Source organism: Pinus tabuliformis, chromosome 4_1 (assembly GCF_031772625.1).
Source record: "Pinus tabuliformis cultivar Carrire ecotype Pingquan chromosome 4_1, CPIR1, whole genome shotgun sequence".
In the NCBI taxonomy this organism is placed as follows: Eukaryota; Viridiplantae; Streptophyta; class Pinopsida; order Pinales; family Pinaceae; genus Pinus; species Pinus tabuliformis.
The window spans coordinates 330,157,463-330,182,041 of record NC_142303.1 but is presented as its reverse complement, the minus strand read 5'-3'; the positions used below and the strand labels follow the sequence as shown (position 1 = coordinate 330,182,041).

The window sequence follows — 24,579 nt, the reverse complement described above, 5'->3', positions numbered from 1 at the left end:
TTTGACCGGGAGTTTGGGTTCACTGTGTATGAGTCCTCTAGTGCAGGATCACATGCCACACAAATTCAGAGGGAGCATGCTTTTCCCTCGATTGACGGAGCATCTTCGAGTATCTGGTATGTGGACAGTGGGGCTTCACGTCACATGACAGGAGTCCGTGAGTACTTCTCAGAGCTTTCAGAGAGTGGCACTGATATAGAGGTAGTACTCGGTGATGACAGAGTTGTTAGAGCAGTCGGTGTGGGGACACTGACATTTCAGAGGGAGTCCAAACCTCCCTTGAAGGTGTCAGATGTTCTTTATGTGCCACAGAAGAGGAAGAACCTCATATCCGTCTCAGCTTTGGAGGACAGAGGATATGAGGTACTGTTTAGGAAAGGATAGGTGTTGATGTATCCCAGGGGCACTCCAGCTGATTCAGCTAGAGTGATAGGTGTACGCCATGCAAAGGTGTACAAGTTTGCATTCCAGTCCCTTTTGGCATTGAGCAGTAGTACCGACAGCAGAGCTAGCAGTTCTAAGCTGTGTGAGATTTGGCACCGCAGGAAGGGACATATGTATCATGGAGCCTTGAGGACCTTGTGGGAGATCACTACAAGTGTGCCAGATTTCAGTACTTATCACTTTGATGCTTGCAGAGGATGTGCGATGGGCAAGTTTGCCAAATCCCCTTTTCCCAGCAGTGACAGCAGAGCGACTGGGATACTTTATTTGATTCATTCCGATGTGAGCGGTCGGATGTCTCATGTTTTCTTGAGTGGATATGAGTACTATGTTTTATTCATTGATGATCACTCCAGGAGGACCTGGATTTATTTCTTGAAGACCAAGAGTGAGGTCTTCAAGCGGTTTCAGGAGTTCAGAGCTCTCGTGGAGACACAAACAGGTCGGAAGATCAAGTCCCTGAGGTCGGACAATGGGGGAGAGTACACCCTTGGAGAGTTTGTTGACTATTGTGCGGAGGCAGGGATTAGGAGGGAGTTCACTGTTCCTTACAACCCCCAGCAGAATGGGGTTGCAGAGAGGAAAAACAGATCCATCATAGGGGCTGCCAAAGCCATGTTACATGATTAGGGGTTGTCATTGTTCTTGTGGGTAGAGGCCTGCAACACAGTTGTTTATTTGTAGAACAGGATTCCGCATCTTGCCTTGGGGCACATGACTCCGGAGGAGGCTTTTTCTGGGAAGAAGCCTGATATTGGTCATCTTCGTATCTTTGGATGCATTACATACTCCTACATACCCAAGGAGAAGAGGACCAAACTAAAGCCCACCGTAGAGAACGGTATCTTTGTGGGCTACAGTGAGACCTCAAAGGCCTTTTGGATTTACATTCCTGCACAGAGGAAAGTTGTTGTCAGGCAGGATGTGAAGTTCGAGGAGGACAGGGCCTTTAGGAGGTCATGGGAGTTAGAGTATCTGGATCAGCCAGACCCTCAACAGCAGTTGAGTCAGTCGCAGGGATCTAGTGGGCAGGGATCAGGAGGATCCGGAGGTATATCTATGAGGATGTCAGGTCCGTTAGTGAGCAGTGGCCCGCCGAGCCAGAGGGGTGGTGCTCCGGGCAGCATGCAGAACAGTTCACAGAGCAATTCACTAGGGAGCCCACTGATGGACAGTTCACACGGTACCTCAGCTTCTACAGGTTCAGGTGCAGGCAGGAGGAGAGTAGACAGACAGTCAGGAGTTCAGGCTCCTGATGATGATGAGGAGGAGGAGTTTCATTCTCCCATGAGAGAAGTGCGCTCAGGGAAGAGGAAGCCCAAGTGGCTTCAAGACACCTTGAGAGATGCCACATCTGTTGCTGAGCCTAAGAGGCCGGTCAGAGAGAGTAGACCACCTGAGAGGTTTTGTAGCTATATGGCAATGGCTACCAGCATCCTTGACTCTGAGCCTTCTAGCTATGAGGAGGCAGCTAGCCAGCAGGTCTGGAGAGAGGCCGTGCAGGAGGAGTATTCTTCTATCATGAAGAATGATGTTTGGGAGGTGGTGCCGAGGCTTGAGGGAAAATCCGTGGTTACTTCCAGATGGCTTTACAAGGTAAAGCATGCTACAAATGGCAACATTGAGAAATTCAAAGTGAGGTTTGTGGCTAGAGGGTTCTCCCAGGTAGAGGGAGTTGATTATGAGGATACCTTCGCTCCCGTGGCTCAATATACTTCGATCCGCTCCATTATATCGATAGTAGCAGAGATGCGTTGGAAGATCCACCAGATGGATGCGAAGACTGCATTTCTCAATGGCTTCATACATGAGGAGGTGTACATTGAGCAGCCACAGGGCTTTGAGGTGCATGGGAAGGAGTCCCATGTGTGTAGACTGAAGAAGGCCCTTTATGGCCTGAAGCAAGCTCCCAGAGCTTGGTACTCCAGGATAGATACATACTTGCAGGGGATGGGTTTCACAAAGAGTGAGGCAGATCCGAACCTTTACTTTATTGTGATTGGCGAGGAGCCTCTCATTCTGGTGTTGTATGTGGATGACTTGGTCATTACAGGTGCAGAGAGACTCATAGAGCACTGCAAGAGAGATCTTGTGGCGGAGTTTGAGATGAAGGACATCGACTTGATGCATTACTTTTTGGGTTTGGAGGTGTGGCAAGAGGAGGGGCATTTCTTCCTGGGGCAGGGGAAGTATATTGTGGACATCCTTGGCAGATTCCACATGGAGGATTGTAAACCCATGTCGACACCGATGATCACCAACTGGAAGAAGCTTTATGCTTCGGATTCCGAGTTGGTGGATCCCACATTGTACAGGCAGCTGATTGGTTCCTTGATGTATTTGGTCAACACTAGACCAGATATTTGTTTCTCAGTCAACACGATGAGTCAGTTTATGTGTGAGCCTAGGGAGGTTCACTGGGTGGCTGCAAAACACATTTTGCGGTACTTGCAGGGGACAGTGGATTATGGTCTGGACTACAGGCAGGGGGATGGAGTGAGATTGGCAGGTTATACTGATTCTGATTGGGCAGGTTGTGCTTCTGATAGGAAGAGCACTTCAGGGTGCTGTTTTGGGTTGGGTTCAGCAGTAGTGTCATGGTTCAGCCAGAAGCAGTAGTCAGTGGCATTGAGTTCAGCGGAAGCAGAGTATATGGCAGCCAGTCTAGCTAGTTGTGAGGCCATCTGGCTTTGCAAGATGTTGTTTGGCTTATTTGGTCAGCCATTGAGACCTTCAGTGATTTACTGTGATAATCAGAGTTGCATTAAACTCACGGAGAATCCAGTATTTCATGACAGGTCAAAGCATATCGGGATCAAATATCATTTCATCAGAGACTGTGTTCAGAAGGGCGCTGTGAAGCTTGAGTATATTCCCACTGATGAGCAAGTTGCAGATATTCTTACCAAAGCCTTACCACGGGGCAAGCATGACTACTTCAGAGACAAGATGGGTGTGGTTAGGAACACCTTCCTCGGTAAGAGGGAGTGTTGAAATTTGGTACCGGAGGACAGGTGGTTCCCTAAGGCTTTGATCTTTGGCCTAGGGAAAAGTGTCCAAAAGAATTTAATTTTTCTTCTAAAGTGACTTTATAATTTTTATAAAGTCAAATCTAATTTAAAAGTGACTTTAAGTGGTAAAGTTACTAAAGTCTAATTTTAAAGTGACTTTAATAAAGTCAATGTAAAATTAGAAAGGAAAAGTGACTTTGGAAATAAATGACTAAGTGGGTTTTTATTAAAGTGGGGTGAATTAAAAAATAGAAAGTGAGATTTAAATGAGCATTTAATCTCGGCCCTAGATCTTAGTCTATTTCAGCCATTGGATTTAGGAATCACCCAAAAGTCACTTAGGGTTAGATTAAAGGAGGAAAAGGAGGAAAAGGTCATTCATTTTTTCATGAGCAGATTGAGAGAAGGAGAGCAAAAGAGCAAGGAAGATTTCTGGACAGGGAGGAGAAGGAGGCAGCAGCTTGGCACACATTCCAAGGCAGCGTTCCAGCAAGTCCGTACAACTGAGTTAGCATACAGTGAAAGGCAGATTTTGAGGCCGTACAGCAGTTTGCACAGAAATCAAGGAGCAGAAATCTGAGTTTGTTGGCACGATTTCAAGGAGGCCGTACAGTAGTTTTCGGCACAGAAATCGAGGAAATTGTACAACAGAATGTCTGGCAGCTTGCACGATTTTTTAGGCAGGCCATACAGCAGAATTTAAGGCTGAAAATTGGCACAGAAATCGAGGAGGTCGTACAACATTTATTGCTGTTCAAATTTTGTTGTTTGCAAGTTTTTCTAGTTGGCTGTGAGGCACGGAAAACGAGATAAGTTGTAAAAGTTTGCTTGCTGATTTTTTGCTGAATATTTCTCACTGTAAAAAGCATTTTTCATAAATAAGGAGCTCTCGAACTAGTTTTCCCCAAGAGTTGTAGGGGGTTTTTCTAGGGTCACCTTGACAAAAAATTATTGTGTTTAAATGTGTTAAATGGCTGTTTGTACCTGCTGATTTTTTATTTCGGCATTTTCCAGCATTATGTAAAATTTCCAGAATTTGTGTTTTCAACAAAATTTATTTTTCAGTTGTTGAATGTATGGATATGGAAAAGGGCGTTTAACTATTTTGGAGAAATAAGGTGAAACTGAAAACCGGGGTGGGAAATGAGAAATTTTTACACTGGCTAAGTGTTGTAGTGTCACAAGAATCTTTGGATCTTGGCCACATACTCATTCAAAAGCCAGAACTCAGTCAAGGGCAGCACTTATTGGCAAAACCAAAAATAACATGATATTAAACAAACAAAACAAAGCGAAGAAAAAATAGTAAGTAAAGCGAAAGGACAAGCAAGCAAACAAAGTGATCAAGCAAACAAACATGCAAACCAGAAAGCAAAGAAAAGCAAGAAAGAAAACACTATTCCTACTCCTACGCTAAACAGTCGGGGTTACGTGAAATGAAATTTCCAGTGAAGCCACTGTAGGCATACCCAACCAGCAACCACAAAGATACAAGCGATTATTACAAATAAAAAATAGTGTGCAACAGAAAATACCAAAACTTGACAATCTTGCACACGAGAGACAAGGTATTGCCTGTGGGAAAAAAGATGTATCACAACCACCCAATACACATGCTTACCTCTTTGATGACTACCGTTTTTCAACAAACCTTGGAAGCCTCTTGTGATTGTGTGTTCATCTACACCAAGTTTCTTAGCGCGTGCGAGGAACGACTGAATCTTGCTACTTGCAACACGACTCACAGAGTAAGATTGTTCCAGCCATTCAGTGATTGGATCATAAAGTTCGTGATGGGTGTTTTGAAAGCCTCATGATCTTTGAGAAGATGGATTCTTGATTCAAGAGAGGGGATCACGATGGGAATCTGGTACAGATAGATAGATTTGATCATTATCGTCGGTCATGTGAAGATAGTGAGGACTTGCCATAGCCATCAGTGCAAGCTAAAGTGCCTCATCTACTTGACAGAAATCTGAGGAGAAATATGTTACATGGTGAAGATCATAGTGCGTGAAGAAACTGTCATTGGACGTACTGGTGGGAAAATGATAGACTGCATGATAGTCACCCAAGATAGAAGAAAGCTCAGGCCAGTTGGTCGAGATCCTAGATTCCCAGTTTAACATGAACAAAGAAAATTCTTGAACAATCTTGCAAACGCTCTGAATGATGGAAATAAGTTCACTCTGCACTAGATATGACAATACACCCACCTGTAACGGGTGAAAAATTGCACAGGCATCATGGTCATCACAGAAATGTAGAAAGGATGCCAGCACTGTGAATGTGTGAAGCCAGTTGGGGTGTGGTGAAATGAGAGGAACTTGATTCGCGTGATAGCTTGTGTGCTCGTCATCACACAGGGAGATTGCTGGTGTGATGAGCAGGCAGATTTGACGTGCAAGATTTGCAAGAAGACCAAGGAGCTGATCACGAGAGAGAACATCTAATAAGTATGATTCTGGACAAAGATAGTCTTTGAGATGATCAACTTCATAGTTCCATGATTTCATGAGAGACAAACACTCCAACCCGAATTGGATGTAAGAGAAGTGCATGAAGACAGACACGCTGTAACAGACTCGTGGATTCGGTCATTAGTGAAAATTTGAAATTTTGAAATATCACACCTGGAATAGTAAACATTTTTTACACGGGGATCCATGTCGAGTGCAACCATGCAGATAGATGGATTGTGCATGAGAAACCAGATTTGATTCGGTTTGAGGGGCATACCAGAGTCGCGAGGTCCTAACATAACCATCAATGGACATTGAAGTGCCTCGACTCCCTGGCACGTCTTGGAACTTTCCAGAATTGAAAAATTGCATTTTGAGATGTGAACTAGATCATGCATGGCTTGAGGATGGTTGTTGTTGCTGATTTCAAAACTACTCTTAGGATGGAAACCATCTCTGTCACAGGCTTCATCAAATTTTTCAGCTTTAGCAAGCTGACTTGACGAGTTGTCTTCATGCAACACACAAGATGATGACGAGTGGGAAGAGTCTTGTGCGTTGAGACCAATGTTGCACGAAGCGAGGACGAAATGGGGACATTTTTTGGAAGCGGGGACGCAGAAGCATCATTTTCCAAAAATCTAGGAAGCAAAGCGTATATATATATATATATATATATATATTTTTGCATTTTTTTATGGAAGCTTGACGCTTCGTACGGCTGAAGCGCCATCCGAAACGCATTTCATGCGCAAGCTTCCTGAAATTTCCAGGAAGCGTGTTTATCAGCCCGAAACGTGTTTCGAATGGCACTTCCCCCACACATCCATACGGATCGCGAATTGGGGTTTGGGGGGGGGATGTTTCCTGCAACACTAGTTAAGACTGTTTTCATCATGGACAACCTCACTGCCTTGTATCGATCGAGGAGATAACTCATCAGATGAAGAAGCAAGAGAACATGGAGTATCTTTGTTGCATGTAGATGCGTTGTGAATGGTAGGACACACAGGAAAGTGAGGTGCAAAGGAAGTTTCGATATGGACGTCTGCTTTGACCGGTGCACATTCCATATTTGAGTTAGAGTGTACATGAGAGAACAACAGATCACATGATGTGCTTGGGCGTTCATCACAACATATGGAAGCATGGGAGTGATGACAACCCAAGACTAGAGGTTGATCGAAAGAATTAATTGTGCATGATGTTTCACCAAGATTAGCGGGTTGAGAATCGTTCAAGAATGGAAGCTCATTGTCTTGATGTGAACCATTTTGAAGCATAGAAGAGGAATTGATTGTGTCTTCACCTTTCTGCTCCTTTGTCTGTGTAATGACACTACCTTGCACATGATCGCAATTCGAGCCAACAACTCGAGAATCAAGTGAATGCGCATAGCTGACTGTGAAATGGATTGATCAAGCGAGTCATGGTACAAGGAGTCATGGCTTGTAGATGATGGAGGACGACATAGATGCAGATCAAACTTGAGACTTGGGTTATGAACGGTGATGTCCTCTTGCGGAATGGAGGAATGAGTCTTTGCCATAGGCTTTTTGAGCCATTCTGGAATTTCCTCCATTGGAGCGGGAGATGGCTGAGAAGATGGGTTGGGAACATGTTGCGTAGATTTCTCAGCGTTGCGACCGTTGTGAAGGGGCACCCTCTGCGCAGATTTCTCAGCTTTGCGACCACTGCAAGGGGGCACCCTTTGCGCAGATTTCTCAGTTTGCGACCATTGCGAGGGGGCACCCACTTCGAGACCCGAAAGGGAGGAGGACAAGGAATAGACGGGGTGTTGGGCTCCTCCTTTGCAAACTAAGGGGCCTCATGATTCGCAAGAGTCAAGGAAGAAGGGAAATTAAGAGGTTCATCGTGTCGGGAAACATGAACCAAGTGTTTCAACTCTTGGCTCACGAAGTCAAGGTCCAAAAACTGTTCAGGAATTTCATGACAGAGGTGAAGAAAGCGGGTAGCAAAGTCCTCAACTGATTCACCAGCCTTCATTCTTAAACGAGATATTATTTCATGGACATTTTGATGGTTATACTTATTGAAGGCTTGATGGAGCTCCTTGAGGAGAGTAAGAAGAGAATGGATGGAAGCAGGTGGCAGGGTATGACACCACCGATTAGCATGGCCTTCAAGGGTGAGGAAGAAAAGTACGCAAACAAGCTCTTCACTATTGATTTCTTGGGATTTGCAGAAATGAAGAAAATCATAAATGTGCTTGGTTACGGAAGTTTTTTCCTCCCCGTCAAACTTTAACAAGCACAATTGACCGAGAAAATCATTGGGGATTGATAGTTGATTAAGGTAGAAATGAGAGAAACACCCCAAGAGCACAAATTGTGTATGATCCATTTGGTAAGAGATTCAAATCAACTGTAACAGGCTCAACTTGTCATCTGGCCCTTCTTCTAGCGCCAGAAATGTTGACGGTGATGGACCCACCAACATTCAAGGTATCTCCCTGGTATGAAGTCCCAACTAGACCTCACACTGTTTGGTGTAGGAGTCCCATCTAGTATGATGGCCCGGTTGCCATTATCTTAAAGATTTTCCTTAGCTCTTGCTTGTCAGCACATGAGAGTGGTTTGCTTTGTCTTCGAACAACAAGGTTTGCGTGCCTGGTGAGTGCTTAGTGTCACTTGTGTCAAGATTCTTTCACTGCAGAGGGAGAGGGTGAGAGTGAGTCTCAAGTCGAAAGGGAATAGTCCCAACTCTGTTAGAGACAGACAACACAACAGGACATGCGCAACTTCCGGCAGAGTAGTTCACACAAATGCGGCAAACACAAACACACAGTGAACAGTTAGCACGTACAACACCCAACGAAATAGTCCACATGGGTGTGACGGTCATTATAACAAGTTTATGAGAATGAATTTTTCGAGTGTCCGGCGGAATAGTCCACACGAACGAGACAACGTTAACCATTGATACTACACATTTCCAATAGCATATGTACTAAAACAACCGAAATAGTTCAACTTTCTTAATACATGTTAAAGCAACATGCATTACAAGCGTCCAAAGAATAGTCTTAGAAACGAATATAATACATGTGTGAAAATGTGTTGGCCCATTAACAGGCTTCTGAATTAAGCGAAAGTTCTAAGACACATTCGTACACCATTACATCACTAACCCCGATAGCAAGGCATTAGAGCCACTACTCGCTCCTCAAAGGAAAGACTACGGACCCTCAAGGCTATGTGAAAGGAGCCAAGATGAAAATTCCTTTGCATGTACAAATGAGGGGTATATATAGCCAAGGGTGAAACTGACCCTTGTGATCGTTTGACTTCCCTCATGATTGTTTAACTTACATGACTCTTCAACTTTACATGTGGGTCTCTTGGACTTTCACGTTACATTACATTGATTACAAAAGTATGGCCCACAGTAGTGCTGTGGCCGAGATGACTCATGACATGACTCAACACGACAGTGCTGGAATGTTCATGCTGATGGTGTTGTCCATGTCGAGTTGCAATGCTGTTGAGTGATGAGTGTGCTCTTGGTGTATCATAGCCTTACTTCAGCGTGGCAAGGTGTGCAGAGTCTTCGATGGTCTTGGTGTTCGCTTGATGTTGCACGTGCATGTATCCTCTTCGCTGGTACTTAGCATGCATCATGTGTTCATCCATTCGCGAACAAGTCTTCTAGCCTGCCCTTCTTGTTCATCTTGTTCGTTGTCACGTCATGTCTCATCCATGTACCTGTATCTGCAATCACTCATGACGAGACAACTTCAAATCCAGAAATCTCCTAGTCTACCATGATGCATCATCTTTCGTTTTCGGGTGTCGGTGATTGGGAGAGAGGATAAGGCTCTGAACTGCGCAAAGCACATTTCAGGCCGGGATGCAGGTTCCAGGGCACTGTAATGGAAAATTTTGCAGAGGTCACTGAGACGCTGAGATGAGCAGTCCGAAATAGCAGTGGCCATCTGCAAGATCTGGCTTGGCTGGAGGGCAGAACTGGTCAAAGTTTCCAGGGAGGCAGTGCAGGCAGCAAGGAGGACACTGGCAGTGAAAACTGCGTAGATTGTCTGGGGAGGCTGGTAGCAGGCTGTGGGAGCTTGTTGGACAAAACTGCGCAGAACTGGGAGGCTAGCCTGCAGGACATTTCTGTATAGTTTCTGGTTTGAGCGGGGTGTCAGGAAACTGGAGGATAGCCCAAGAAAACTGTGCAATTTTCAAGAGGAGCAGCTCCGCTGACAAGGGGACTGGCTGACAGAACTACGCAAATTTTGGGGACAGTTCAATGACAGGCATCGGGAGCCTGTCCTTTATGTTTGTGCAATTTCTTCAGTTAGCGGAGGCAGGCATGCTGGTTGCTTCTGCGCAAGTTTTTGGAGTGAAGCCCGTGATCACTGCCTAGTCAAACTCTTCGGTTGACTAGCAAGAAGCTTGATAGATTTGCTTGCAGGAAGCACAGATTGAGATGGCTTGCTAAGCAACTTCTACGTTATTCTGGGTAACAGTCAGTCAAGTTGATTCTAGGGTTGTGCAATGCAGAATGCCTGGGAGGCAGCCTCAAGCTCTTCGCAATTTTGGGCAGCAGTACATGATCATTGAGGGCTGAGACTGCGCATTGCAGCTCAGTGGAGGTCCGACTGTTGGAGGGTGGTTTGGTTGACAGGTCTTCAACAAAATGACTAAGTGTGTGAGCGAGTGAACTTGTGTATGCATAACCTTGCAAACACACACTCAACACGACTCGACGACAAGACACCTCAAACCAACAAGACAGCATACGCTCAGTGTGACTGACCAACGGGTGTGAGCGACAAGTGCAACACTTGAGATAGATTGTTGAACGATCGCGATGACACTTGCGCGACATTGCATACAACTCTGTGTGTGAGTGCGATAGATGCTTATATAGCGAATACAACGTGTACACACGAAGACGGACCGTGAACATAGCCGGAACATGATTGCAAGCATGACATTGTGACCAACATACTAAAAGATGTTTGGTGAACGGTCAAGCAAGGAGGGTGTAAAGACTCGACACAAGCTCATGGGATGAGCTCGAGTGTTTGCAAACATCAAGGAAAAAACCAAGGAAGGCTCCGAAATTGGATGCAGGCCAAAATTTTGGAGAGCATTGAAGCCTCTACAACAGTTAGTGAGCAAGGCCATCTGATTTTTCCTCCCCTATTCATCTAGCAAATTCTTGTCTTTGGATACAACCACTAGTTGACATAAACCTAGCCCCTTGACTTTGCTGAATTGAACTCCATGTTATATTGTTGGATGGTTGACATCTAGTTCCCTCTTCATTCCTCTAGTTCTTATTGTGTGAACAAAGATCTAAACATAGTGTGGGGCATTGCAATTTTAGTGTTATTCCTAAGGATATATGGCCTAAAGTGTTTTATAACCTTGAAGACTACTAAGGGCTACTTATCAATAGGGGGGTCATTCAATTCGATGCCTTGCAAGTTAGTACTTATTAAGGATATTAGGCATTTGTGCCCTTTTTCATCCCATTATGTTATAACTGCTACAATGGAGAAGTCAGAGGTGAAGGTATACATTATGTATTCAATGTCAGGGTGGGGTCTTTTAAGTATGGCTGTGTTGTGTATGGCATCCTTGATATTGTGAATGTGAGTTTTTCTCATTGATTCCATCTGAATGTGGAATCCTTCTTTATAATGTTTTGTAGAGGCCTTACAATCTTAGCAAATCATGGATGAATCTCCTTATGAATATGTTTTTCTGAAAAGGATTGCATTCCATTCTTATCTGTGGGTGTGATAACTGTTGAATAGTTTGAACATGTTCAGGGTCAATTGATTTCCTCTCCTTCGAGACTATACGGCCTAGCAATTTTCCCTTCAAAATGTTAAAGGTGTTGTCCTTAGAGTTGAAGGATATGCCATACTTGTGACATCTTTCCAAACTCTGGGTCCAATGTTATATGTGATCATCCTTATCTTTGTAAGCACCATAATTTCATCTAAGTACAGAAGTATGCTCTTGTTTATTAACCCCTTGAAGGAAACATCCATGGCTCTTTGGAAAGTAGCTTCAATTTTAGTTAACCCAAATGGCTTTCTCTTGTATGCAATTGTTCCCCACTTGGTGCAAATCATTGTCTTTAAGGTATCTTTCTTGACAACTAGCACTTGATTGTATTCAAAGAATTATTCTAGTACTAAAACATCTCCAAACCAGAGACGACTTGTGGGGTTTGCCTCATGGATGGAATAGGATAAATACCCTTCTATGACACTCAATTTAAATTCTTGAAATCCGCACGCAGGTGGATTTGTCTTAACCTTTTGCTATCGAGACTAAATTTTCTACCCAACTGGCCAATTTGGTATTGAATCAATTTTTTCCATTTTTGTGCCACCAGTCGAACCAATTAGGGCTTGAAAACAATTAGACCAACCAGAATAACCAATTCTGGTTCGATTCTGATAACTACACGAAGTGAGCCTATAAACCCATAGAGAAGCCCCCCTTAGCTAGGATTCCAACTTTCTCTAGCCTAAGGTGCAAAAGAGAGTTGGTGAGGTGACAATGATCAATCTCCTAGTTCCCCATAGGTTAGTGCCCATCTTTGGAATTTAATATAAAGGTAATATAAAGGTGCTAGTTTGTGAGGTAACAATGCACTCGATGCAATTCATATGGAAAGGATATAACACATTGCCAACCTTCTTTGAATTCTTGTTTTATTTCCAAAATAGGGTCCCCAAGATTTATAAGGTCATAAATTTAGGGAAACAATTCCCATTACTTCTCTACACCAAGATAACTTTTTGGTACTATCATAACATTTCAATGTGTCAAACTTCTCCAACAACACCTTGTCTTCAACCATGTATCTCACGAACTGGTATTTCAGATCAACATATTTACTTCTGATTAATTGACCAATTTTCTTAAGTTTAGACTTAGGAAACATTTAAAAATAGGATAATAATCTAATTGATACACTTCTAGGTGGAATTTTCAAAAACAATTTATGGGTTATGGAGAACTCCTGTGTTTTAGCCTCTCCACAAAACTTCGATTAGAACATCTTCAATGCTACAAAAACTAATACTCCCTCTTAGTGAGGAAGGTGTTCTAGTGCTGCACCACTACTACAACACCCTGTCTCTGTACCACCCTTTGTCACACTGTTGATTTCTGGCTACTTCCCACCAACCACTGCGCAACTCTGATGTTGCATCTATGCTGCTGCTGACACTACTATACTGCTACCAACTTTTCATCTACACTGCAACTCCCTCTCATCTATTGTTACTACCATTGCAACAACTGCAACTGAGAAGCATTCTAAATACTGAATCAATTGTGTCTATAAACCCATAGAGAAGCCCCCCTTAGCTAGGATTCCAACTTTCCCTGGCCTAAAGTGCAAAAGAGAGTTGGTGAGGTGACAATGATCAATCTCCTAGTTCCCCATAGGTTAGTGCCCATCTTTGGAATTTAATATATAGGTAATATAAAGGTTCTAGTTTGTGAGGTAACAATGCACTCAATGCAATTCACATGGAAAGGATATAACACATTGCCAACCTTCTTTGACTTGGTGTTTTCTTTGCAAAATAGGGTACCCAAGATTTATAAGGTCATAACTTTAGGGAAACAATTCCCATTACTTCTCTACACCAAGATAACTTTTTGGTACTAACATAATTTATCAATGGGTCTGCACATTTGTCAATGTGTCAAACTTCTCCAACTACACTTGTCTTCAACCATGTATCTCACGCACTGGTATTTCATATCAACGTATTTACTTCTGATTAATTGACCAATTTTCTTAAGTTTAGACTTAGGAAACATTTAAAAATAGGATAATAATCTAATTGAGACACTTCTAGGTGGAATTTTCAGAAACAATTTATGGGTTATGGAGAACTCCTATGTTTTAGCATCTCAACAAAATTTCGTTATTAGAACACCTTCAACGCTACAAAAACTAATACTCCCTCTTAGCGAGGAAGGTTTTCTAGTGCTGCACCACTACTACAACACCCTGTCTCGGTATCACCCTCTATCACATTGTTGATGTTTGGCTACTTCCCACCAACCACTGCGCAACTCTGATGCTGCATCTGTGCTGCCGCTGACACTGCTATACTGTTTCCAACTCTACATCTACACTACAACTCCCTCTCATCTGTTGTTGCTACCATTGCAACAACTGCAATTGAGAAGCATCCTAAATACTGGATCAACTATGTTTGTTGCATCTGTCTCCTAAGTCTTGACTGCTACTAGCCTTTGCACTATCTACTGAAGAATTTGCGTTGTTGCTGACTCTGCTACTGAGCCTCCTGCTCTACTGTCAACATTGCACTGCGCTCCTCAACAACTGACTGTTACTAGTCTGCAACTGTCACTCAAGAATCTCACTACATTACTGACATTGATCCATCCTGCTACTGAATATTGTGGGCCCCTGTAGCAAGGTAATGATCCATGAGGAGGACACCTCAATGGACCATGTCCATGTCTGTGTTGCTCTGGGACTATAGCTCTAGATCGCCCCACCTCTCTCTTGGAAGTATAGCTACAAACATCGTGAAATTTTCCTCCAGCTTGGACGACAACTTATCGATCTCTATTGATGCTACTGCCTGGTCCTACTTATCCTACTTGTCCTTCTTCTTGAGAGGACACTGAGTACTGTAGTGACTGAACTCAACACATCTGAAGCACTTAACCTTTGACAGGTCCTTCTTCTTCTTTTCCCCTTGCCCCTAACTAGGACCCTTAGATGCTAGGGCCACATTTTCCTCTTCCTTCTCACCCTTCACACCCTTGCTGCTGCTGCCACTGATGGTACTCTTTACTAGAGCTTGTCTCAACTCCTCCTGTTGTAGGTCGAACCACATCCTGTCCCACTTAGGCAATGTGTCTCTACCCAAGATACTTTGGACAAACACCTGCCACTCCTCTGAGACATTATTCAGTGCCAACTATATAAGCTTTGTGGGTTGGTGTGCCTCCCCAACAACTGCAAGCTGATCTCAAACTTCCTGAATCCTGGTGAAGAAGCCATCTATGCTTTCAACATTTTGTATCCTTATGCTCCTTAGCTTCTCCTAGAGAAACATCTTTCGTTGCTCGAAAGAAGTCTGAAATAGCTCAGAGAGAGCATCACACATCTCTTTAGTCGTACCTTTGTCTGCCATATGTGAGACTAGATGATCTCAGACTGCATCCAAAATCATCTGCTTCACCTTCACCATTTCTTTTTTGTACTCCTTGAGCTGATCGACATCATGGGGTACTACTACCACATTCTCCACCTAGGCTTCAGGCCATATTCATCCAGGCCATATTCATCCAGAAGGAAGGACATCTTAGCCTTCCAGATGACATAGTTGGAGGCTCCCCCCAACCTATCCTGATCTCTAAGCCCATCTGTGGCCATCTCTAAATCTAGTCGAAAATATCCCTCTTTCCCTATGTTCGGCTACTGGATCTGCTACATGCACTCCCTTCTTGAGCGAGGAAATCTGCTCACAGATACTTGCAATCTGCAACTGGAAAAAAAGATCTCTAAAACTCGAGATCCCTGAGAGAAATTTTCCCTTTGTGTGTGTTATTTCTCTTCCACCCGGTGTTGATTCTGCTACTGTAGACTGCTACAAAACCCTTTTGCGCCCAAACAAGGAATCTGCTCAGCGAAAATCTAAGTTGTTGCTCCCTCTGCTAGAATCACTCCACTAGCAAGCCGAACTTTTCTGCCAACCTGTACTAAAAAATCGAACTCCCCAAGCAATTTGATCTGCATATATTAGGCTTTGCACAGCCCTCAGAAAAATCGACCTGCTGCTCCCTTTGAACAACGAATTATTTTGTCTCTGCTTCTGAGCTTCCCCATCTGATCAATCATGCTTTGATACCATGTGAAAATTTCACCACTGAAATCCTATTGCAACAACTGCAATTAATTATTATAATTGTTAATTAATTTAACAATTTATTTGCTACGACAAATATCAATAAATCACACTGCAACCTTCACAAATAAAATTGCAGAAAATAATAGCGCTGGAAATTGAGAAATGTGCTACAACACATAAAAAATTGACACTTATTTTTGGACTAAAGTCCCTGGAAAAACCCAACTTTGGAAAATCGGTGCAGTCGCTGAAGGTTTTATATTATTAAGCAATAGTGAAATAATCTGAGTACAATTTGGATGTCGAATACTAGCAATCCCACAGAGATAATACTGACAAAAATAATATGAGGGAAATTACCCTCACTCCGTGCAATCTCGACACTGTCTGAGATCTGAAAGGCTAACCGTCCAACTTGGCCTGCATAGGCTTTGCATTAATCTGATGCTTCTTGCCACATGTGTTGCTTGAATCAACTACCAATCTAGTCGCCCTGCTTGCTACTGACTGGAAAAATGCTTCTCCATACCTCTGGAACCTCTTCCCGGCCTTCGAAACTAAAAACGTATTCTTACCTTAGCAAATCGAACTTCCTTTTGAAGCCTTTGTGCAGCTTCCTGGAGAAATTTTGACCTCTCTACAAATGTACTGACTGAATCTGGAAGACCTTCCTCCGGCTTCATTGCCCTTGCTCCTCTCTGTCTCTGCTTCTGAAGCTCAAACTCTCCTGGCTACTGCCTCTAGAAAATCAATCTCACCAAGGAAATTGATCTCTGTGTGTATTCTCCATCTACCCACCGACTTCTTTTTATAATCTTCTGTTGGGACTCCAATGACCAAGATTAAAACTTAATTAAGGGCCAAGATCATACTAGAGTCAATCCGTGTGAGTTTCTAGATGATCCACACCTTATCTCAATTAATTATTATTAATTAACTAATTTTCTTAAGTTTAGACTTAGGAAACATTTAAATATAGGCGAATAATCTATTTGAGACACTTCTAGTTGGAATTTCCAAAAACAATTTTTGTGTTATGGAGAGCTCTTGTGTTTTAACCTATCCACATAGTTTCGAGACTAAACCACCTCCAATGCTACAAAAACTAACCTAATTAGTGTTTCATATTTACATGATCTCTTTTAATCTCCCTGCCAAAATAAAGTTTGTAGCACCAAATTCTTCATGTTAAAATTAGAACACTGTTGGGACTTGACATGACCCCCTTGATGATATCCTTGTTATTTTAGTTAGCGACATATCATAACATTCAATAATAAAGAAATAAAGTGATAACCATCCTACTTGGAATACACATAGTGATCAACCTTGGTTCTCACAAACCATAGTTCTAGTACGTAGCTATCAAGCTTTTGATACCACATTCTTGGTAATTTTTTTAGGCCATATGTAGGCTTTATCACTATGCAAACTAGATCCTTCTTACCCTTCACTATGAATCCTTCAGGCTATTACATGTAGGTTTCTTCTTCCCATACCCCATGTAGGAATGCTATATTTACATCCATTTGTTCTACTTCAAGATGAAATGTTTTTTCTTAACAATAATGGGAATTTCTAGAGAATCAATAACTTTGATAGATTGAGTACCACTATTAACAATATACAACTTTTCATAAATGCTACTAACAGGCCAATACTTGTTCGCGTAGACATGAACCCACATAGCTGGGGAAACAAATTGTTCACCAAACTACTCGAGCTAAGATCCTTTGACTTCAAGATGAAATGTCACAACTAGAGATACTAGAAATATAATGGAAATAAATTTTGTATTAGGATATAAAATCTCACCAAAGTCAATTACCTTTACCTGGGAATATTCTTTTGTTACCATGCCAGCCTTGTATTTTTCCTCTTTTCCTTCTACATTGAGCTTCTTCTTGAACACCCATTTGATAACAATATATTTTCTTCCATTTGTAAACTTGACCTGCTCCCATGACAATTCATTTCTTAAACATGGCCTTTTCCTAGGGTTTAGCGTCCTGCTTCATTGATAGTTATAAGATCAACATCAATAGCAGGAAAAATAAAGGTAGAATGAAAATAAGATTGACTATATCCATTAGGGGAAACTTATGATCTAAAATGGGCTTTCTAAGGAAAATGATAAGATAATAGTTAAATAATAATAGGAGCTATGGATTTTCAAAGGGAAAGAAAAAGAAAACTATTTTTTAATCATATTTTTTGCTTATGTCATTATAGGTTTACTTCAATTTAAAATGTAGGCAATTGTTGGATTTCAAATTAAATTCTACATCCAATGAGTACCCATTCTACATAATTTTGATAGACCCATGGGGAGATAAACTAGAAATACATGACAAAACATGTTTCCATTTTTTTCTTGTGATTCTAGTTTGTCTTACCATGTATCTATCAAAAGTATGCACAATGGGTACTTGTTAGATACATAATTTAATTCCACATCCAATAACTACCTACAATTCAAATTTGGGTAAAACCTACAAGGATATAAGTTGAAAATCTAATTAAAAAGTAACTTTTCTCCATTCCCTCCAAAAATCTTTACCATTATGGTCAATATCATCATCTTGTATCCTATTGGTTCTATTAAAGTTGATTTTGATAATGCATTCTTGGTTTTGAGGCCCATTTGTGACCTCAAAATTCCCCTAATGTGTTTGTTTGCCTTCTTGTTTGAACAGATCTCTTCAAGACTTGTATTTGTAGTTACTTCTTTTCATCTGAGTCATCTTTACCCATTGAATCTGAATCTACATTCTCTAGTAGAAATCTTATTTTGTCTAGTTCTTCTTCTCTTGATTCATCTTCATACTTGGGGTTACTTTTAATTTATTTGGAGATTAACAATATACAACTTTTCATAAATGCCACTAACAGGCCAAATACTTGTTCGCAGAGACATGAACCCACACAGCTGGGGAAACAAATTGTTCACCAAACTACTCGAGCTAAGATCCTTTGACTTCAAGATGAAATGTCACGACTAGAGATACTAGAAATATAATGGAAATAAATTTTGTATTAGGATATAAAATCTCACCAAAGTCAATTACCTTTACCTGGGAATATTCTTTTGTTACCATGCCAACCTTGTATTTTTCCTCTTTTCCTTCTACATTGAGCTTCTTCTTGAACACCCATTTGATAACAATATATTTTCTTCCATTTGTAAACTTGCCCTGCTCCCATGACAATTCATTTCTTAAACATGGCCTTTGCCTAGGGTTTAGTGTCCTGCTTCACTGATAGTTATAAGATCAACATCAATAGCAGGAAAAATAAAGGTAGAATGAAAATAAGGTTGACTATATCCATTAGGGGAAACTTATGATCTAAAATGGGCTTTCTAAGGAAAATAATAAGATAATAGTTAAATAATAAGAGTTATGGATTTTCAAAGGGAAAGAAAAAGAAAACTATTTTTTAATCATATTTTTTGCTTATGTCATTATAGGATTACTTCAATTTAAAATGTAGGCAATTGTTGGATTTCAAATTAAATTCTACATCCAATGAGTACCCATTCTATATAATTTTGATAGACCCATGATGAGATAAACTAGAAATACATGATAAAACATGTTTCCATTTTTTTCTTGTGATTCTATTTTATCTTATCATGTATCTATCAAAAGTATGCACAATGTATACTTGTTAGATACATAATTTAATTCCACATCCAATAACTACCTACAATTCAAATTTGGGTAAAACCTACAAGGATATAAGTTGAAAATCTAATTAAAAAATAACTTTTCTCCATTCCCTCCAAAAATGTTTACCATTATGGTCGATATCATCATCTTATATCCTATTGGTTCTATTAAAGTTGATTTTGATAATGCATTCTTGGTTTTGAGGCCCATTTGTGACCTCAAAATTCCCCTAATGTGTTTGTTTGCCTTCTTGTTTGAACGGATCTCCTCAAGACTTGTATTTGTAGTTACTTCTTTTCATCTGATTCATCTTCACCCATTGAATCTGAATCTACATTCTCTAGTAGAAATCTTATTTTGTCTAGTTCTTCTTCTCTTGATTCATCTTCATTCTTGGGGTTACTTTTAATTTATTTGGAGATTGCATTATGACTATAAATAACATTCCTTATGACTAGATTTTGAATTTTGCAACCTTTTAGTCCATCTTTATAACCAATGAAGTTACATTTCTTTGCTTTATTGTCTAGCATACTTGTTTTCTCCTTTCAAACGTGTACATAAGCATCATAGCAAAAATATTTGAGATGTACAAGATATCTAAAAAATTTGAGATATACGAGAGAGGCTTCCTTACAAGTCCATGCCTCATGAGGAGCCTTATAAACCAATTGTTGATGTAGGTGATTGGTTGATCTTATAACATGTATGCACTGCATCTACCCAAAATTTTTGTTCTATTCTTGCACCACTAAGTGTACTTCTTTTCTTATCCATCTGGTCATTGTCCATACTTTTTGCAACTCCATTTTGTTGGGGTGTATATGGAGTTGTATTTTACCATGCTATTACGCAATGTTTACAAAACTACTCATAATATTTCTCATAGGATTCTCCCCCATTATTAGTCCACAACACTTTTATTTCCTTCTTTGTTTGGTTTTCTACGAGAGCTTTGAACTCCATGAATTTTTTGAAAATCTTAAATTTCTTATTTGGGAATATAACCATGTTTTACTAGAGAAATAATCTATAAATGAAACATAGTACCAAGATCCTTCTAAATATTGAAAAGGTATAGGCCAATACATATCATTGTGTATAAGCTCCAAATCCTTTTTCCCATGTAGTGATAAGTGGGATTCTCACCCAATTTTATTTATCATATAAAAATGTTCACAAAATGCAAAATCTAACGAACAATAAGAATTAACTTTGACCATACCTTTACCACACAAAGCACAAAGTCCCTTCTCTTTGATATGCCACATTTTCTAGTGTTAGAGCATTGTCTTCTCTACAAGAAGAGGAAGAGTTCTATTTGTTTCATTCTTGAAAACAGTGATACTGTTACACCCATTAGTAATAGTGTTTCCCAACAACTTCTATAGAGTTTCAATCTACACCCCCCTCAATAACACCATTTCTTCTCGAACTATCTTATGTGTATCCTTTTCAAATATACTTTGTACACTCACATTACTCATTTTACTCATAGATATAAGTTTTTTTTGCCAATCTTAGAATATGAAAAGCACTAGGAAGGGTTCTAACACATCCATTTTAAAGTGACAACTAGACCCTTCCACATCCTGTGATTTTGGCTATCGAGTCATCATCTAGGAAGACATCGCTTCCATTATACCTTCCATATTTACAAAACCACTTCTTGTGAGGAGTCATGCGAAAAAATGTGCCTAAGTCAATCAACATGGATCATGATTTGAGTGCATACATATATATGCCAAGTACAAATCCCCTCCTTTTGAGGAGGCCTTTCCTTATGCGGAAGGAGCATCATCAAACCCCTTGTTTTCATCAACATTTTTTTATCTACAGTTTTTCCTATAACACCCAACTTCATTACATTTCCAACATATCCTCGTAGATTATCCTAGAGATATAGATCCACCGATAGATTTAAAACTCCCCCCTAAAAGGCTTACAAATAAAGCCTCCTTGGCCACACCCTCCATGGATTTTCTCTTGATTTCCTTTGACAACAAGAATGCAACTACATCCTCAAACTTTAATGTGGATTGAGTAGTACTACCAACTTTTGGCACTGGATTATCTCAAGAGCTTGGCAAAGAACATAAGTAGGTGATAACTTATTTTCTTCCTCCATCTTAATATCAACAAAGACATAAGTGGGTTATAACTTATTTTCTTCCTCCCTCTTAATATCAACAAAGAGAAATTAGACTTACTAGAGAATTAAGGGATTTGGAGGCTTTGTCAAGAGTTTGGAAAAGAGCATAAGAGGGTGATTACCTACCTTCTTCCTCAATCTTAACATCAATAGAGAGAAGTTGACTTACTAGAGTATTAAATGGATTTAGATGTTTTGTTGTCGAGTTGCCATTATCTATCCTAAGATGATACTTCTTTCGAAGAAATAACTTGTGTTCTAGGGACTTTGATTGATACAAATTTCCTAACTTATCTCATAACATCTTTATGTTGTCTTCTCTAGAGACATTCAACAACATTGGTTTTGAGAGATAAAGTCAATTTTTACTTGCCTTTATTTCCATCTTCTCCTTGTCTTATTTAGATGTAGTAGTAAGTTTTGTTTCCACATTAACCCATTGTTCTCTATTGATAAGAAGATCTTTCATCTTTAGCTTCCATAGCACCTTTATTTCCATCTTCTCCTTGTCTTATTTAGATGTAGTAGTAAGTTTTGTTTCCACATTAACCCATTGTTCTCTATTGATAAGAAGATCTTTCATCTTTAGCTTCCATAACACCTTTATTTCCATCTTCTTCTTGTCTTATTTAGATGTAGTAGTAAGTTTTGTTTCCACATTAACCCATTGTTCTCTATTGATAAGAAGATCTTTCATCTTTAGCTTCTATAGCGCCTTTATTTCCATCTTCTCCTTGTCTTATTTAGATGTACTAGTAAGTTTTGTCTCCACATTAACTCATTGTTCTCTATTGATAAGAAGATCTTTCATCTTTAACTTCCATAACGCAAAGCCTTTACTGTTCTAAATCTTGATTATGGAACTGCTCCCATGGACTTCCCCGTAAGAATCACTATATAGAGCCCCCACTAGAACTAGTTTATCACAAACCCAATATAACCTTTCTCTATTAAGAATAAGTTAAACCCTAGCAATGAGTGTGCCCCTCTGATGTTGATAACCTCGCTCTCTTGCCAAAGTGTAAAAACAAAAGAGACAACAATGACACAGTGCACAATAGCATCATGTATAATTACATGCCCATTGATCTTCAATCTTTTAATGTGGGATACAAAAAATATGGAACACGTAATTTACTTTCACTAATGTCTTAAGGATATGCATAATCCCCATTTCTTGTTAGTCCATCTTAATCTCATGGTATGCATCCTTTGTTATTAACATTAGCATAAGATATTATTGTTATATAAAAATTGTTACTGTATAGCATTCATTTACTTTTGGAGTAGGGCATGCATCATCCTAATTTAATTTGTTTATGTGAATACAGTAATTCAGCAAACCTCTTTGTAGGCATCGGGCTACCATGGTTTATCAACACTCTCTACAATTCAATAGCTTTTGGAGAACCATTAGAAGTCAAAGCTGGAGAACTAAGCTTTTCCCTAATCGTGTTTTTCATAACATTTGTTCTTTGCATGGCTGCGATAGTTTTAAGGCGGTATTTCTTTGGCGGGGAACTTGGAGGACCACGAAATTGGGCTTGGATAACTTGTTTCTACCTTATGTTTCTTTGGGTTGTTTTTGTTGTATTATCCTCTCTAAAAGTTTTAAATATAATATAGACTTTTTATTTGTAAGCTCTATAATTAATATTCAATATTATTTTCTAAAATTTAACATTTCTCATTTAATGTGTTCTTCTAAGAAATGTTATCTTCTTGATGAGAAATGTGTGTAATCTTCATTTGTGGTAATGTACCAGCCCATGTGGGGGCTTTTATTGCGTTGAACTTCGAGTAGTTAAACCCACTTATGGTATTATATTGTGTTTTAAGATAGGCCAACTTAGACTCATCCTTGGTCTAGTGCTTTAACCTTTCAAAGTGGCATATATACATACATCTATCATCTCAATCAATTTAATTCATTCACTCTTTTGCCTAAGGGCACATAACACATTTCTCTCTATTCTCTTTTTATGGTTAAATTACCTTAATGTAATGAAATAACATTAAATGTTTTTACATATTTATAACTTATTCTCTTTTTATGGTTAAATTACCTTAATGTAATGAAATAATAGTTAAATGTTTTTACATATTTATAATTTTTTCTTGGGTTAGGGTTTATTAAAGAGTATGTCTATATATACTCTTTCTTCTTCATCTAATGTTACTTTAAAGTCATTTTAAAGATGTTAAATCAAGATTATAACATTATTACAAGGTGGTTGTAGATTTGAAATTTAGGTTTTTTCTTTTTCTTTTTACAATACCCATTTTTAAGGGTCTTTTACCTTTATTTTCACCTAAAAGCTCCTAGCGAATCTTTTGTTCTTTTTTTCTATTTTTTGTAATTTAAGAGAAGGTTTCATAGATTTTTGTTCCTTGTTAGGGTAGTGCACTTATTCAAACTTATTACAAAATTTGCAAGGTGGTGTTTGTAATATGTGATCCATGGAAGGAAAAAGGGTCCAAATGCAGAGGGAATCTTAACAACCACATAATAGGACTAATTCTTCTTTGTATACATAGTGTCATTTGCACTAACAAAAAGGTGGTGTTTTGACCAAATTGATAGGTTATCAAGGACACAATTGATGATTTCAAGGTGATTGCTTCCAATTATTGTGATGAATATGAGCATAATAATTCTCCTCAATGGTCGCTAATACTAGCAACATCAACAAACTATGGCATCAATGGTTAGGTCATACAACATTTGGGACCTTGCATTATATGCGCTGCCCGAGGATGTAGACGGTCTTCTAATCTATATGTTGCTATGAATATCCCACTGGATAGTTCGTTACAATGGATCTAATAAAAATAAATTAAAATCAACACTATGAAGGTTAAATGATCGAGATTTGATCATTATATTATTTGTCATCCATCTCAATGCTTTTAGAGTGAACAAAGTTACCAACTTAATAAG

General features: G+C 39.8%; 1 protein-coding gene across 2 annotated transcripts in view; it reads left to right on the top strand.

Annotated features, from left to right (window-relative positions):
* Nucleotides 1–23,333, top strand: part of MHX (magnesium/proton exchanger) — a 375,411-nt gene extending 352,078 nt beyond the window's left edge. For both annotated transcript variants that reach the window (XM_089419722.1, XM_089419723.1), the window contains one exon: nucleotides 22,970–23,333. In XM_089419722.1, coding sequence (XP_089275848.1) covers nucleotides 22,970–23,264 — 295 coding nt within the window. In that variant the 3' untranslated portion in view covers nucleotides 23,265–23,333. The remainder of the gene's footprint in view (nucleotides 1–22,969) is intronic.
* The last annotated feature ends 1,246 nt before the right edge of the window (nucleotides 23,334–24,579 follow it).